The following is a 16,947-nucleotide window of genomic DNA, read 5'->3' as shown; positions in this document are numbered from 1 at the left end:
GTATATTTCCATATGGACCAAGGACGACAACATACTTACTACAGTAATATATATGCAAGATACTCATCTGAAGTGATTTCCCCATATGATTGGAAGCAAAAAAAAAAAAAACATCAGTAATATCCATCCATACAGTAAGGTTGTTCAGCTGAAGCACCAAAAGCTCAGATGTAGTCCATCGAGACATATATACGTGATTTTTCTATGATATAATTGACTTTCTGCGGCGCCGGCGACGTGACCAATACGGATTCCGGCGAGGCGAGGCAGCTTTGCAGGAAAAAAATGGTGGTGAGACGGGGAGAACACCAGCGAACTTGGGATGGCGAACGTGCAGGACATAGTGAGGGCCTTCAGACAAAAACAGACACAATATTCGGTGTGGCTCCATCTCTCCTTCCTCATGATGCCCCACTTTGATCTCCTCATGTCACCACCACAGAGAGAAACACAGATGCATATGTTTGGAAGGATCACAACGTAGTTGAAGCATTCAGTCAAGCAGGCCAACACAACTGTACCTTAAACTTACCGTCGAGGACTCAAGGTGGCATTCGGGTCGTATTCCTCCACCTTGTCAGCTTGATCGATCACGTTAGAAATGAACATACTCAACATCACCCTCTTCATCACATGATCATGAGGGATCACGAAGAATTATACCGTAGAGCTGGTCGGGAAGAGGAACATGACGGCGAGCACGGGTGAAGGGGCCCATAGCGAGCAACTCGTCGTCGAGGATGTGGACGTTGGAGAACTATGCCTCCCAGTCCCCACATGAACTGCATGTATCAACGACAGTCGTGGCACGGGCGGAGCTTCGTTGGGTCAAAACCGGGCTATGGCCCGCCCATGTTTTCTGTCAAAAGAATATTTAGTCCTATGCATCTATGGCCCAGCTCAGCACAACGTAATGGCCCGTTATGTTGCATGTCTCTAGTCTTGCTCGTCTCTCTCAGTTTCGTCCTTAAGGATGTGGTGGGCGTCTCGCTATCCATGTAGCGAACTAGCGATCTAGACTGAAAAACATGAGGGATCTGGGGAATCGCTGGAGTGGGTGCTAGTAGCAAGGGGGCATTAGGGCATCTCCAACCGAGCGACCCAAATGGACGCGCTGGATCGTCTGTTTTGGGTCATTTGGGTGGCCGAGCGGACACGCGGACAGCGGCTCGTATCCGCGTGTCCGTTTGGGTCGCACGCAGCGCCCAACACGCGTGTGCAGCGCATATGTAATTAAAAAAAACTTAGCCCTATTTTAGGCAATTTTTACACAAAAGAAAGCCCTATATGGGCTTTAAACTAAAAAAAAGCAAACTCTAGCCAGGGTTTGCGAGCACGGTGGCCGCCGGCAGTACTACCCCCAGTAGTACTCGTCGGCGGCGGCGTCGATGACGGCGGCGGCGTCGATGACAACGACGCCCCCCGACGGCGACGCGTTGTTCCGGCTCGAAACGCCGGAGGGCGCCGGGGACTCCGGCCAGGGCGACCACTGCGCCCTTTCCCAGGCGGAGTGCGGGTTCGGCGGGCTGGACCCATTTTTGTCTGGCTGGACCCATCCGGACGCGCGGGCGCGGGATGGGTCGCCCCTTTGGAAATGCCCTTAGTGCCGCTCCGCCACCAGCGGGCATGGGGCGACCAGGAGATCGCGCAGCTGCAGGTGAGGCCGCACCGCACGCGCACGGGCATGGTCACAACCGGCCGCCAAGCAACGTTGCGATTGAATCTAGCCTAAAATCTTCTCCAATTTTCCCCATGTACTTTCCTTTCTCCCCTAAATTCTTGGGTGCAGTTCCTTAGCACGGTGGATTCTTTACAAATTTATTCTTCATTTTTTATGAATTTCAACAGCCATGAGACAATTTATAGGTACTCCCTCTGTTTATTAATACAAGACGCTTTAGATACTTTAATTAAAGTGACTAAATACAAAGTAAAATAAGTAAATCTCACACAAAAATAAACTATATACAAATTAAAGTACTCTAAGTGAATCTACAAAAGAGATAAAACATATATTATGAAAGAGAACCGAGGAAGTAATAGCTAATGTCTAGGTATGGTCTAGAACAATTTTTGTGTGCTTTCTTTTAACCTGGCCCGCCCATGAAATTTTTCAAGCTCCGCCACTGAGTCGTGGCGGCAGCCCCAACTGTCAGTGAGAGCGCTCGCGGAACGAACGGGAAGTAGAGGCGGGTTGGGTAGGGCCATGGCCACCTCACCTATTTCTTTAGGCCTGGTTGGCCTTGAGCGGAATTCATCTCTTTCCCAACTTCTCTCGGCATGCGGGGGATGAAGTTGGTATGGAGATTACACGGGAGATACTTTTTGGTAGCATGCGTAGGATTAATTAGGAAGAAATTGATTGCCACGTCAAATACCAGATTGTCTAATGAAAGAAGGAAAGAATGATATGATTGATACCGATTGATACTAATTGATACTAATTAGGAGATAATTATTTAACGAAAGAATGAAAGAAGGAAAGAAGGTTTCCTTTTTCCAACGGTGAATGTTTAAGGGAAGGTTTTGATGGTGATTGTTTCCTTTATTGTGCAGATTTAATTGATACGCAATAAACTTTTATCCATTTTCCTTTAACCACTTTTGAAGTTTCCTTGATTTATGATGATCTGATTGGTAGGCAATAAATTCTAAACTTTTTCCATCCGAAGCGGCGTGGGTTTGTTGAGCGTCTTTGTCTCTTTGAGAGTGATTAACGGTTAGTGTAGAAGGCTAGGGTTTTGGGTGCAAGCGGAGTGCATTGATCGGTGCACCTTGGCACGTATATATAATACATGATGCGGGCCTCTACCTCAACTATACAAGGAAACTAGGAGGTGGGCCGGTTACATAACGCACACATGTACAATATATTCAACACCCCCCCGCAGTCGAAGCGTCGCTAGAGACACAGAGACTGGAACGAAACTCCTCAAAGGTAGAAGTCGGCAATCCCTTGGTCATCACATCGGCAAACTGTTGCGCAGTCGGAACATGAAGAACCCTAGTCTGTCCGAGAGCAACCTGGTCGCGTACGAAGTGAATGTCAAGCTCAATGTGCTTCGTCCGGCGATGATGAACGGGGTTGGCGGAGAGATATACGGCCGAAACGTTGTCGCAGTAGACAACTGTAGCACGGGACACACCGTGATGCAACTCTCGAAGCAGGCTGTCGAAGCCATGTACACTCGGCAACAGCGTTGGCCACGGCTCGGTACTCAGCCTCCGCGCTAGAGCGCGAGACAGTAGGCTGTCGTTTCGAGGACCATGAAACGAGTGAAGGACCGAGGTAGACACAGTAGCCAGAGGTAGAACGCCGAGTGTCGGGGCAGCCGGCCCGGTCCGGCATCCGAGTAGGCCACCATCTCCATAGAGGGGACGGCCGTGAGGGTGAGTCCAAGGTGCGTCGTGCCACGGATGTAGCGGAGAATCCGTTTGACGAGCGTCCAATGAGAATCACGAGGAGCGTGCATATGGAGACACACCTGCTGGACAGCATACTGCAAGTCTGGGCGTGTGAGCGTCAGGTACTGGAGGGCTCCAACTATAGAGCGATAGAACGGAGCATCGGGCGCCGGAGAACCATCGAGAGCGGAAACCTTGGCCTTCGTGTCGACGGGGGTGGCGACAGGATGACAATTGAGCATACCGAGCACGCTCTAGTAACTCATGGGCATACTTCGCCGATGAAGAAAGAAGCCATCGGGACGCCTAGTGACCTCAATGCCAAGGAAGTAATGAAGAGCTCCCAAATCCTTGATGGCAAACTCGTCACGGAGCCGGAGAGTAAGCTGCTGAAGGAGAGCGGTGGAGGAGGCCGTGAGTATGATGTCATCGACATACAGTAGCAAGTAGGCAGTCATGTCACCCTGGTGATAGACAAACAGCGAGGCATCCGAGTGAGTAATACAGAAGCCCATAGTCCGCGAAGAGCCGGCAATCCGCCGGTACCGGGCGCGAGGAGCTTGCTTGAGGCCGTAGAGCGACCGAGAGAGCAAGCACACATGTCCGGGATGAGAAGCATCAACAAAGCCGGTGGGTTGCTCACGGAAGACCTGCTCGGTAAGGTGTCCATGAAGAAACGCATTAGAGACATCCATCCGGTGAAGCGGCCATCCTCGAGAGACCGCAAGCTGGAGCACAGTGCGAATCGTGCCCGGTTTCACAACCGGTGCAAAGGTCTCGGTGAAGTCGACGCCGGCACGCTGACGGAAACCGCGGACCACCCAACGAGCCTTGTAGCGCTCAAGGGTGCCGTCGGAGTGAGTCTTGTGTCGAAAGACCCACTTGCCACTGATGACATTGGCGCGAGGTGGCCGAGGAACCGGTGTCCAGTGCGGTTCCGGCCGTAGGGCGGCGTACTCCTCCTGCATCGCAGCGAACCAGTGAGGATCCCGAAGGGCTGCCCGTACGGATACGGGAAGCGGGGAGGGCGCGGACGTGGAGGCCGCAAGGAGATACTCGTCGCTAGAGTATCTCATGCTCGGGCGGTGGGTGCCGGTCCGCGACCGTGTCGTAGGAGCCGCCGCGGCGGGGGCCTCGGCCACGCCGGGGGCCGAGGGGACGGGCGACGCCGAAGGCGGGGCAGCGGCCGCGCCGGGGACCGAAGGGGCGGCGCGGCGCCGTGGGCGGTGCAGCGGGCGACGCCGTGGGCTGCGCCATGGGCGGGGCAGCGGGCTCCGAGTCGGAGTCGGACTGCGGCAAGGGGCGCGACCGGGAGGGGTCGCGGCGCGTCCCGATGCGCATGCAGCGCCGAAGCCGGGGGCGGCCCAAGGCTGGACCGTCCGGGGCCGTCCGTGGTGGACGGCGAAGCGAGGACCGGCGGCGAGGGAGTGGCGGCGGGTACCTGCCGAAAAGGAAGCCGCATCTCGTCAAAGTAAACGTGTCGCGATGTGAAGACGCGATGGGAGACGGGATCGTAGCAGCGATATCCTTTTGTGTTGGGTGGGTAGCCAAGGAAGACGCAGGCTAACGAGCGGGGTGCAAGCTTATGAGGCGCGATGAGCGGCGATGCTAGGATAGCAGAGACAGCCGAAGATGCGAAGCTCGTCATAAGAAGGTGGTGCACCAAAGAGGAGATGATGAGGGGCAAAGTTACCGCGGGTGCGGCATGGGCGAATGTTAAGAAGAAGAGTGGCCGTAGAGAGCGCGTCGAGCCGGAAACGCGGAGGCATGTAGGCGTGAAAGAGAAGGGTGCGAACGCAGTCATTGAGAGTGCGGAGGACGCGTTCGGCGCGACCATTCTGTTGCGAAGTGTATGGGCATGTGAGGCGAAAAGTGGTGCCATGAGTGGTGAGGAGAGTGCGAACAGCGAGGTTGTCGAACTCCTTCCCGTTGTCCGTCTGCAACGCAAGAATGGGACGACCAAACTGCGTGGCGACATAAGAGTAAAACGCGGCAAGAGTAGCGAGAGTATCGGACTTGCGGCGCAACGGAAAGGTCCACACATAATGGGAAAAATCATCTAGGATGACAAGATAATAAGTATAGCCCGTATTACTTGCAAGCTGGAGAGGTCCAAACATCACTATGAATTAACTCAAAAGGGTAGGAGGCGACATGAGAAGAAGCCCGAAACGAAAGCCTAGTATGTTTGCCGAGACGACACGCATGACAAGAATGATCAGCGATCTTATTACACGTGAAAGAAAAACTCCGAAGAATGTGACGAAGGGTGGCGGGGTTGGGATGACCCAAGCGAGCGTGCCAAAGGTCCACACCGGTGGCGAGGGCGACGGGGGCGGCGGATGTGGAGGGCGAGGAGTGCACCTGGGTAGAGTTCGCCGGGACTATCACATCGGAGGAGCACCATCCGGGTTCGGGAATCCTTGACGAGAAAAACCAAACAAGTCAAACTCAACGATCCACGGGATTATCACGTGTAAATTGTTTAACGAGAGACAAGATTTTTGATGAGGTTAGGGGACACTAAGACATTAGACAGGTGAGAGGGGAGTGGACGTAGACGGGAGAGATGCATGGCCTATATGAGTGATAGGAAGAGAGGAACCATCTCCGACGGTAATGCGAGTAGAAGTGGTGACGGGGCGGGGAGATATGAAGGGTACCGGGGTGGGCGGCCATATGAGCGGAGGCGCCGGTGTCCATATGCCGGTCGCCGCCGCCGGCGTAGGCGGGCGGTGTCGGGGCGGCGTGCAGCGCGGCGAGGAGGGCTGGATCCCGGGCGCGGGCGGCATCGGGGGCAGCGGTGGCAGCCCGCCCCGGCTGCGACGGATGCCCTGCCATGTAGGACCCGTAGGGCGGCATGTACGGCTGCGGCGCGGCGAAGTAGGCCTGGTGGGAGGCTGGCCGCGGGCCGAGGACGCCGGGGGCAGGCGCGCGGGGGACCGGCATGGTGTAGGCATGCACGACGCCGGTCCAGGGATTCTGCCCCGCGTACCAAGGAGCCGGCTGGAAGGCCTGCTGCGGACGGGCAGCGACGCCCACGGGCTGTTGCTCGCGCCGGGGCTGCTGCTGCTGCTGCCGGCGGCCGCCGCGGCGACCCCGCGGCGACGGTTGTTGGCGGGTGGGGCCGGTGGCGGTGGGGGCGGCGCCGGCTGATAGGCCGGCGGGGGGGGGAAGCCGGGCGGAGGCGGGCGAGCGGCGGGGGGCGCAGGGCCGGCGCGGGTGCCGGTGGCGAGGGCGGTGTGCGTCGCGCGGGACCGCACCATCTGCAGCCGACGCTCCTCAAGCTTGAGGTACGCCACGACCTTGGGGAAGGTGGGGTCCGGGAGCAGGGTGAGGTTGGAGGCGGCGTTCCCGTAGTCCTCGTGCAAGCCGGTGGTGAAGGTGGTGATGAGGAGCTCGTCGCCGATGGGCTCGCCGAGATCGCGAAGCTCGTCCGCAATCTTCTTGAGGCGCATGCGATGAGTCGTCGATGGAGGAGTCGAGCTGGTGGCACCCGTAGAACTCGCCATGAAGGAGGACCTTGCGGCTGGAGCTTGTTGTCGGTGAAGAGACCGTTGAGCTTGAGCCAGACGGAGCGGGCGTCGTCCTCGTCGGCCACCACCGTGTGGAAGAGGTCGGTGGAGATGGTGAGGTAGAACCAACGGATGATGGTGGCGTCGATGATCATCCACTCCTCGTCGTTGACCATGAGACGGGAGTCCACGGAGCCGTCGACGTGGCTGTGAAGAAGAAACTCGCGAAAACGAGAGAGAAGTACCGCTTCCAAGGAGAGTAGGACGCGGAGGTCCGGCCGAGAGTTACCGGGACGCGATCGGCGATGTTGAGATCGCGGATGAGGGCCATGTCCGGCCCAGCAAAGGGGTTGCTGCCGGAGGAGATGGAGGAGGCCGGGGATTGCATGGCGGCGTCGGGGGAGAGGGGGGAGAGTGGCGCGCGGTGGGGCGGCAGGTAGGCGGCGGCGGCGGCCCAAAGGAGAGGGCGGCGGCGGCGGCTCGATGAGGCAGCGGCGGCGGCGGCGCGTGCGAGCGCGCGGCGGCGGCGGCTAGGTTAGGAATCGTTGTAGGAATCTGATACCATGTAGAAGGCTAGGGTTTTGGGTGCAAGCGGAGTGCATTGATCGGTGCACCTTGGCACGTATATATAATACATGATGCGGGCCTCTACCTCAACTATACAAGGAAACTAGGAGGTGGGCCGGTTACATAACGCACACATATACAATATATTCAACAGTTAGGATTGCTCCAATGTTTGATGTCAAAGTTTACACCATCCCCAACTGCAATATAATAGTAAAGATCATAAAGTATATTGTAGAAGCAGAAAATTGAGGAAAGAGGAAGAAGAAATGAAGTGGACAGATGGTGGGGACACCCTTGGAACTAGGGTGAACTTTCTGACTATTTTTTTGCGAAAAGAACCACTGATTTATTAATCATCATCAACGACTGTACATGGAACAATAATAGTATTAAAAATTATATAAAGATCTTTACACCATCTTGCGGAGACTATGAAAACTGGTTATCCATATATTACTCACATATGGACCAATAGAGTAGACAAATGGCGCAGAGTTTGCCCTGATCATATTTAGGAGGAGCAAGTGATGATATATCCAGCCGGCCGGGACCCGGGAGCGGGAGTGGATAGATGGTATATGTACGTACGTTGCAGTTGCAGACAACACGAAAATGAGATGATGCATATGTGGACCATAACATCACAAGACGGGAGGTACCGTTATAGGATCATCTTCTATCATCTCACCCGGCCGGACCCATTTTTGTCTGGCTGGACCCATCCGGACGCGCGGGCGCGGGATGGGTCGCCCCTTTGGAAATGCCCTTAGTGCCGCTCCGCCACCAGCGGGCATGGGGCGACCAGGAGATCGCGCAGCTGCAGGTGAGGCCGCACCGCACGCGCACGGGCATGGTCACAACCGGCCGCCAAGCAACGTTGCGATTGAATCTAGCCTAAAATCTTCTCCAATTTTCCCCATGTACTTTCCTTTCTCCCCTAAATTCTTGGGTGCAGTTCCTTAGCACGGTGGATTCTTTACAAATTTATTCTTCATTTTTTATGAATTTCAACAGCCATGAGACAATTTATAGGTACTCCCTCTGTTTATTAATACAAGACGCTTTAGATACTTTAATTAAAGTGACTAAATACAAAGTAAAATAAGTAAATCTCACACAAAAATAAACTATATACAAATTAAAGTACTCTAAGTGAATCTACAAAAGAGATAAAACATATATTATGAAAGAGAACCGAGGAAGTAATAGCTAATGTCTAGGTATGGTCTAGAACAATTTTTGTGTGCTTTCTTTTAACCTGGCCCGCCCATGAAATTTTTTCAAGCTCCGCCACTCGAGTCGTGGCGGCAGCCCCAACTGTCAGTGAGAGCGCTCGCGGAACGAACGGGAAGTAGAGGCGGGTTGGGTAGGGCCATGGCCACCTCACCTATTTCTTTAGGCCTGGTTGGCCTTGAGCGGAATTCATCTCTTTCCCAACTTCTCTCGGCACGCGGGGGATGAAGATGGTATGGAGATTACACGGGAGATACTTTTTGGTAGCATGCGTAGGATTAATTAGGAAGAAATTGATTGCCTCAGTAATTGAACGTCAAATACCAGATTGTCTAATGAAAGAAGGAAAGAATGATATGATTGATACCGATTGATACTAATTAGGAGATAATTATTTAACGAAAGAATGAAAGAAGGAAAGAAGGTTTCCTTTTTCCAACGGTGATTGTTTAAGGGAAGGTTTTGATGGTGATTGTTTCCTTTATTGTGCAGATTTAATTGATACCCAATAAACTTTTATCCATTTTCCTTTAACCACTTTTGAAGTTTCCTTGATTTATGATGATCTGATTGGTAGGCAATAAATTCTAAACTTTTTCCATCCGAAGCGGCGTGGGTTTGTTGAGCGTCTTTGTCTCTTTGAGAGTGATTAACGGTTAGGATTGCTCCAATGTTTGATGTCAAAGTTTACACCATCCCCAACTGTAATATAATAGTAAAGATTTATCCATTTTCCTTTAACCACTTTTGAAGTTTCCTTGATTTATGATGATCTGATTGGTAGGCAATAAATTCTAAACTTTTTCCATCCGAAGCGGCGTGGGTTTGTTGAGCGTCTTTGTCTCTTTGAGAGTGATTAACGGTTAGGATTGCTCCATTGTTTGATGTCAAAGTTTACACCATCCCCAACTGTAATATAATAGTAAAGATTTATCCATTTTCCTTTAACCACTTTTGAAGTTTCCTTGATTTATGATGATCTGATTGGTAGGCAATAAATTCTAAAGTTTTTCCATCCGAAGCGGCGTGGGTTTGTTGAGCGTCTTTGTCTCTTTGAGAGTGATTAACGGTTAGGATTGCTCCAATGTTTGATGTCAAAGTTTACACCATCCCCAACTGCAATATAATAGTAAAGATCATAAAGTATATTGTAGAAGCAGAAAATTGAGGAAAGAGGAAGAAGAAATGAAGTGGACAGATGGTGGGGACACCCTTGGAACTAGGGTGAACTTTCTGACTATTTTTTTTGCGAAAAGAACCACTGATCTATTAATCATCATCAACGACTGTACATGGAACAATAATAGTATTAAAAATTATATAAAGATCTTTACACCATCTTGCGGAGACTATGAAAACTGGTTATCCATATATTACTCACATATGGACCAATAGAGTAGACAAATGGCGCAGAGTTTGCCCTGATCATATTTAGGAGGAGCAAGTGATGATATATCCAGCCGGCCGGGACCCGGGAGCGGGAGTGGATAGATGGTATATGTACGTACGTTGCAGTTGCAGACAACACGAAAATGAGATGATGCATATGTGGACCATAACATCACAAGACGGGAGGTACAGTTATAGGATCATCTTCTATCATCTCACCCGGCCAATGGGGCTCAGGCATTCAGATTTTGGTTGCATCCCTGTCCAACCAAACCGCTGCATATATGTCCATCCCTGTCCATAAAACCCACACTTCACCAGCACGCCCTACCTAGCTAGCTGCGCCACTCACTCGCTACTAACAACAGATCGGAGCAATGGCCGCCCTTTCCTCTGCAGCAGTGACCGTCCCTTCCTTCTCCCGGGCCGCCGTTGCTCCCCGGAGCTCCAGCAGCAGGATGGTGGTGCGCGCCTCGTTCAGCAAGGCCTGCGGCGCCGCCGCCGTGGCCGTGGCCGCCAGCGCGATGCTGTCCGGCGGCGCCATGGCGCAGGACGTGCTCCTCGGCGCCAACGGCGGCGTGCTGGTGTTCGAGCCCAACGACTTCAGCGTCAAGGCCGGCGAGACCATCACCTTCAAGAACAACGCCGGGTACCCGCACAACATTGTGTTCGACGAGGACGCCGTGCCGTCCGGCGTCGACGTCGCCAAGATCTCCCAGGAGGAATATCTCAACGCCCCCGGCGAGACCTTCTCCGTCACCCTCACCGTGCCCGGGACGTACGGCTTCTACTGCGAGCCACACGCCGGAGCCGGCATGGTCGGCAAGGTCACCGTCAACTAAGCTTAGCTGTCTTGCTCTTGCCACCAATCAATTGTACTACGATCTGTTTTATGTATTATAAGATCGATCGATGAGGCTCTTGTTTATAAGTGCTCGCGCTCCTTCATACCATCATATAATAATCTGTGTATGTCTATATGTTTTATTTTATTTTTGCAACAACCTTTTGCTCTGCTTACTTACAGCACAGTTAAGCTAATTTCACTGTACGTAGTAATTTGTATTCTTAACCACCATCTCAACTCACACTATTGCGCTTCCTTCAAGCCAATAAAAGCAAAGATATATTAACACTTGTAGCAACATCTCAGCTTTTACAATTCCACTTCCATCATAACAGCATTTCGGTGTAAGCAAAATAAACAGAAAATGATACATTTATTCCACTCAGATATATGCTTTCAAACTGTGTGTATGCTTCTGCCTATTTGGGTGCTCAAGCTAGAGCTGTTTGTGTGTAACAGTTGATAGTCTTGTCCTTCTCTGTAACATCTGGTTCGAAATCATCTTTTCACATGCTTGGCTGGCTAGATCTTTACATGTAACAAAACCAAGTAAGAGTAAACTTCCATGTACACTGTAACCCAGCCTCGTCTAGCGGAAGTAGCCGTAGAGCTCCAGGAAGCAGATGCAGAGATTCCAGTTGTTCGACACACCGGCCGTTGGGCCTGTCAGAGCAAGCCTGAAGAACCGGAAGGGCAACAGCGCCGATGGGCCAGTGATTGGCCATGACGCAAACTGGCCTGGATGGCAAATGGTCCGCTCGTCTTCATGGACACCAAGGCTTGTCCAGTTCTCACCGTCCATCGATCCCTGATCCACTCTAATGTCAACCCTTCATCTCTCGAAAGAAAATTCTCGCAAAATATATCTCGCAAAGGGGGAAAAAGGAAAAAAAAAGTAAAGGTACCTGAAGAACCCAAGACCTCATAAACGTTCTGGAGCCATCCTGCCTCACTGTGTAGTAGTTGCACATAAGCTGCACAAGCCCACGTGATAACTTATCATTTTTGGCTCACATTACACAAAATAACTTTTATTCTTTCTTCAGATAAACAACCTGATGGTCCTGTCCAATGTCTACCATCCACCAAGAGCACTTCTTGCCATCGTCGTCACGAGGCCCAGCAAAGCAAGTCGCCTGATGTCATGTACCAACATGTGAACTTCATCCCAAGCAAGGGGACTAATAAATATATGTTTGCCAAGCATTTCTAGCAACATCAATACCTGGTAATTTTTTGAAACAAGAACCTTCGGATCTGTGTACCTTGAATTTGGGCTGCTTGCCATTACAGTGATATTCTAGTAGAACAAAATCAAGGCCACAATAAACTTGAGTAATTATGTCGAATACTCACAAACACAAATAAAGCTTCTCCTTCTCTTACCTTGGCCAGAACAGGATTGATCCATTGGTGCTTCCCAAATGAAGTCCCAGCATAGTAGATTACACCATTGTTATCACCATCCGAAATATACTGAAGCTCCCTATAACTTGAGCGTCTATGTAGAAATCTCTCACTGGAAGGTTTAAGGTTCATAAATTTTCAGGCATACCTACAACTCTTACTGCAGCTGATCATACATTAACATATACTGACCATTTGTTTGCTGTTGGCATCCTTGGTCCAGCATTGGAGAACTCAACGGCTTCAGCAACCTGTTACACAAGATATCAGTTGTACTCTTCCTGTGTAGAATCTCATACCCTGACACGCCACAAAAAAGGACATAAATTACTAACCAACTTTCCGAACAGTTGTATGTGCTTTGCAAGGTTACTTTTTTCCATCTGCGGTGAAATAACAAGTGCTGTTAGCAGCTTAACAAGAAATTTCAGTGATAGGTAAAAACTGCTCCATGATAGGACAATACAACAAAAGGCAGTACCCGCTGAAGGAGAGACAGCTGCATTAGAGGGAAACGCACAAGTGGTAGTAAATCATTGATGGTGGTAAGCCTCTCCCCAAAGAGTTGCTCTGGTGTCGAAGTGCTTAATAGTTTATCTACAGAATTCCAGTAACAAGTTTCAGAAGCCTCCATGCACCATGTTAAGATGGCATCCAGAACCTTCTCTTCCGACGTCACAGTCATATCAACATGCTGTAAAATTACTACTATTATGAACAATGTTGACAAAAAACACTAGCTACAATAATGAGCAACATTAGTCCATTTAGGACAAAAATTATTCTCAAGAAACTTAGCACGCAATTCTGAACATATGTTTTCAACTATTTAATCCTTAACTCAACTTCAATACATGCGCCAGAGATACCACCAGTATTCAGATTACTATGTTGGCAAAACTAACATTTGAAGTACTAATAAAAGTGGAGAACTTAACAATCTATACCTAAAACCACATGAGACTTTTTTAAAAAAAAATTTGAACATGTAGGTTGATCAACAGAACCCACCCAGCATTTGCAAGGTTAAAACCGGAAAAACTTGCTTGCTAGGTAAAATCCAACAATTAGACATGAAAAGAATTGTAGAGCTTCATCAGCTCTATTATAATTGTAAGTTGTTTCTAGTAAAATCGATGCACTTGTGGGAGGTGACACTTGAAGCAACCTATTACAGATTTCAAATGTGATGTTCAATCTCGATGGGCACCTTTATCTATTTTCTCAGACATGATTCATATTTGGCCCGACTGCTGGGCAATTGATCAAATGAAAACAGTATTCTAACTTGCCTGAAGAATATCCTTAAATGTTGCCTCATCTAACAACACAAAGTCCGTGCAAGCAGTTGTGCAATAATCAAAGTGCGTTGCAAAATTCCGCTTGCAAATTTCTTCAAGCAATTTACAAGACGCGATTGATGACACTGCTTGTAATACTGAACATACTGTGTCCTGCAATAAACTTTCAGGGGTCAGTCTACGCTGAGCCAGCTAGCAAGTTCACCAAATTTGCAGAAGCCATATCCCTTAAATTCGGAAAATAAGCTTCTTCCAGTAGGACACTCGAATCCTGCATGTATAATGCAGATGGAAAGTTGTATCAATATCTTAAAGACTTGATTTCTGAGGCCAATAACCCTACTTATTATTTGTCACGACCAGCACAGGCCCAGGCAAAGTCTTGAATAGCAACAGATAAAAGCTACGGAGTACATAGATTGCAATGAATAGACACTACAGAAGCCAGTACTCAGTATTATTTTAGTTTTTTTAATACACGAACATGGCTACATGCAAAATGAAGTTTACAAAGTGTTTTTGTATGAACAACAGTGCTCTATAATTTGGTGGTAATAAAGTGTTTATCATAAATAGTCTTCAGCTCTACTAAATTTCACTATCAGCAACTTCTATCACTCTATATAAGAGAAAACAAAGGTACCTCTGAAAGGAATTCCATAATTTTTTTACAGCACTCAAACTGAAGAACAGTGATGCCGAACTGATCCGATAATAAGAGCAGCTGAACCAAAACTGAAGTGATATACCGGTTATCGACTATGAGTTCCCCACTGTACATAAACTGAAGGAGGAGAGAAAACGCTTGAGCAGAAACATCTTCGAAAAATACATTCGGAGCTTTGCTTTCTTTCATCCCATTTGTGAACATCTGCATATGTACACCCACATCGTTGGTTATGCTAAGGTTGATGGATTATGCCAAAATGTGAATATTACAAACTGACAAAGATTAGAAACAGATACAATGTGGAACAACAATGTACCTTTGTGAATGGCATGCTCCACAAGCTAAGGATGAGTTTGTGAGCCTGGGCAACTAGACCGTGTCCAGTAACAAAGATATTTATGTCACTATGTTCACCACTTGCAAGGAACTGTTTAATTTTTGCACACACACTGGAGCCTTGAAAGGGAAATAGCCAACCTGATGAGCTTGAGATCCACTATTTGATACTTGTAAGTTGTTGCTAGAAGCAGAGAGTTTGTTACCAATCTTAGTCAAACAGTAGAGCATTTCTTCACAATGTTTTACCAACGGTTCAACTTTAAATTGTAAGCTCAACTCCAGCAGTGAATCCAGATGCCACTCTGCAATCTGAGTCGACACAAAAATAAGAGCACCATATACGATAAACAGACTACAGCTTTGCTCTGTTTCAAAAGAAGAACATTTAAAACAAATCAAAGCTTACCTGAGTAGAACCTGCATAGATATACTCAAGAAGAGAGTGGAGAACTGGGTAGGACACTGACGGAAGCTCGATGGTAGATCCATTCATTGAGCTAAAATCAAACTCTCCGGAAGCGGCCAAGACAATTTTGTGCGCAGGGATGACCTTCCTTTCTGTGCCAACAACAAATATAGCATCAGAGAAATCCCAGCTCTCAAGAAAGTCTGAAATTAGCCTTTGCTCGCAGCCATCTTTTGGTTCTTCGTTTTTGGTATGGCCTCCTTCCCCATGCCGTTCAGCATACGCATACTCGATTTGGCTCCAAAGGATGCTGTTCTGAGGAGCTGATGGAAGCACGCTTATATTTCGATAGCCCACGTGCTTGTCCCAGCTGGACAACCCCACGTACTGAACACTTCGGTTGGGATCAGGGTCAAGCCACTGGAACAGGACATTGTTGTTTGGATGCCTTCCTTGCCCAATGCTTATCAATCCATCATAGATGCTGATCCAGTAGCTCTGGAAAGACGACGAGCGGCATAACCCGATACCAGCTTCATCGACAACGGTCCTTCCGTCCACTTCGATCTTCAACCTTTTGTTCCTATGGCTGCCCAAGATGACGGTGTAATGACGAGCGCTGTCCATCCTGTAGTGGTAGTGCTGGCTCCCAAGCTGCTCGCGGAACACCAGGGTGACATCGTTCTGAGCAGACGCCTCGAACGCGATGCACCCGCGGCCGGCCTCGGCGAAACGGAACTCCTCGCCCCACACGCACTCGAAGGGGGCGACCGTCAAGGATCTCTTTCTGTCCTCTACTCTCATTGTGCAAGTAGTTTTAACTGAAAGAGGGAGGACAACATCACGTTGTACATCAAGAGCAATTGGCAAAAATATGAGACTTGTAGTAAATCAAATAACTAAGGAAGTAAAGAAGAAGAAGAAGAAACAAGACACAGAAATCATATCAAACAAGGAAGGGGCATGGCCTAGCATGAGGTTTGAAATATGAAGATGTTATTACAAAGATCCATATGGGTTGGATTCGTTTCCCCCTGCACCCTAATTTACAAAGATCCATTTCGTATACAGTCAATGCATCCAGATGGGATTTTTGGAGGTTAATCAGTTTGGGTATGAGTATTAATCACTAAAACAAATACCTCGAATACCAGTCAGTGTCAAGGTTGCGGACGGGGTAGACGCGATGCGGTGGAGAGAACCAGAGGGGGAAGCGGCGATGGCGGTGGGGGGCACGGCGTCGGCGGCAGATGTGGGCACAACGGCGGTTGGTCGGATTGGAGCTTGAGAGAGGGATAGGGAGGGGATGGTGGAGAGAGAAATTTTGTCTGACCTGTGTGATGCCAGTTCATGGACTTTTTTTGGGAGAGGGGGGATGGATCTTTTCTTTTCTTTTATATTTAGTAGGGCGACAGATAGGTTATCCTTATCCAAGAAAGTTTCTGTTTCACGTGATTCGGAAACGATGTTAGAGTTGAAGAAAAAAATTCTATGAAATCTGGTGCAAATGCATCTGAAGGAGGAAGTCATAAACAATCTATTTGGGAAAAAAATTCTAAGTTCCGAAATTTCTTTGTAGTATCAAATAAGCCCAAGCCTATTTCATAACCTAATCTCACTGTGTAATTTTGTTTTCGAAATGTTTCGAAATATTACTTTTAGTTGAATGCAGTTATTATGGAAAATGATAGTCAGTTAAATACTATATGTCCTCGTCAAAAATGATAATCAGTCTGAAATAATTGATATAGAGTTTTAAAAAATTAACCTTGCATACAAAAAAAAGGCATTTGTCTTATCCCTTACAACAGAACGAAGTGGCTCGCTTGGTTGGGTATTTGGATACAAGATGGTTGCACCACCAG

At 48.9% G+C, this 16,947-nt stretch overlaps 1 protein-coding gene and 1 pseudogene across 1 annotated transcript; one reads left to right on the top strand and one right to left on the bottom strand.

The window, feature by feature from the left end:
• Positions 1-10,418: 10,418 nt before the first annotated feature.
• On the top strand, positions 10,419-11,043 carry LOC124684977 (plastocyanin, chloroplastic-like). Its single transcript, XM_047219242.1, has one exon. The coding sequence runs from the start codon at positions 10,490-10,492 to the stop codon at positions 10,952-10,954; it is 465 nt and encodes a 154-aa protein (XP_047075198.1). The 5' UTR covers positions 10,419-10,489; the 3' UTR covers positions 10,955-11,043.
• A 172-nt stretch (positions 11,044-11,215) lies between these two features.
• On the bottom strand, positions 11,216-16,465 carry LOC124684976 (annotated as a pseudogene).
• Between the last annotated feature and the right edge of the window lie 482 nt (positions 16,466-16,947).

This window comes from Lolium rigidum, chromosome 1, assembly GCF_022539505.1.
Source record: "Lolium rigidum isolate FL_2022 chromosome 1, APGP_CSIRO_Lrig_0.1, whole genome shotgun sequence".
In the NCBI taxonomy this organism is placed as follows: Eukaryota; Viridiplantae; Streptophyta; class Magnoliopsida; order Poales; family Poaceae; genus Lolium; species Lolium rigidum.
Note: the sequence above shows the minus strand (reverse complement) of the source record. Positions and strands in the feature narration are given on the sequence as shown.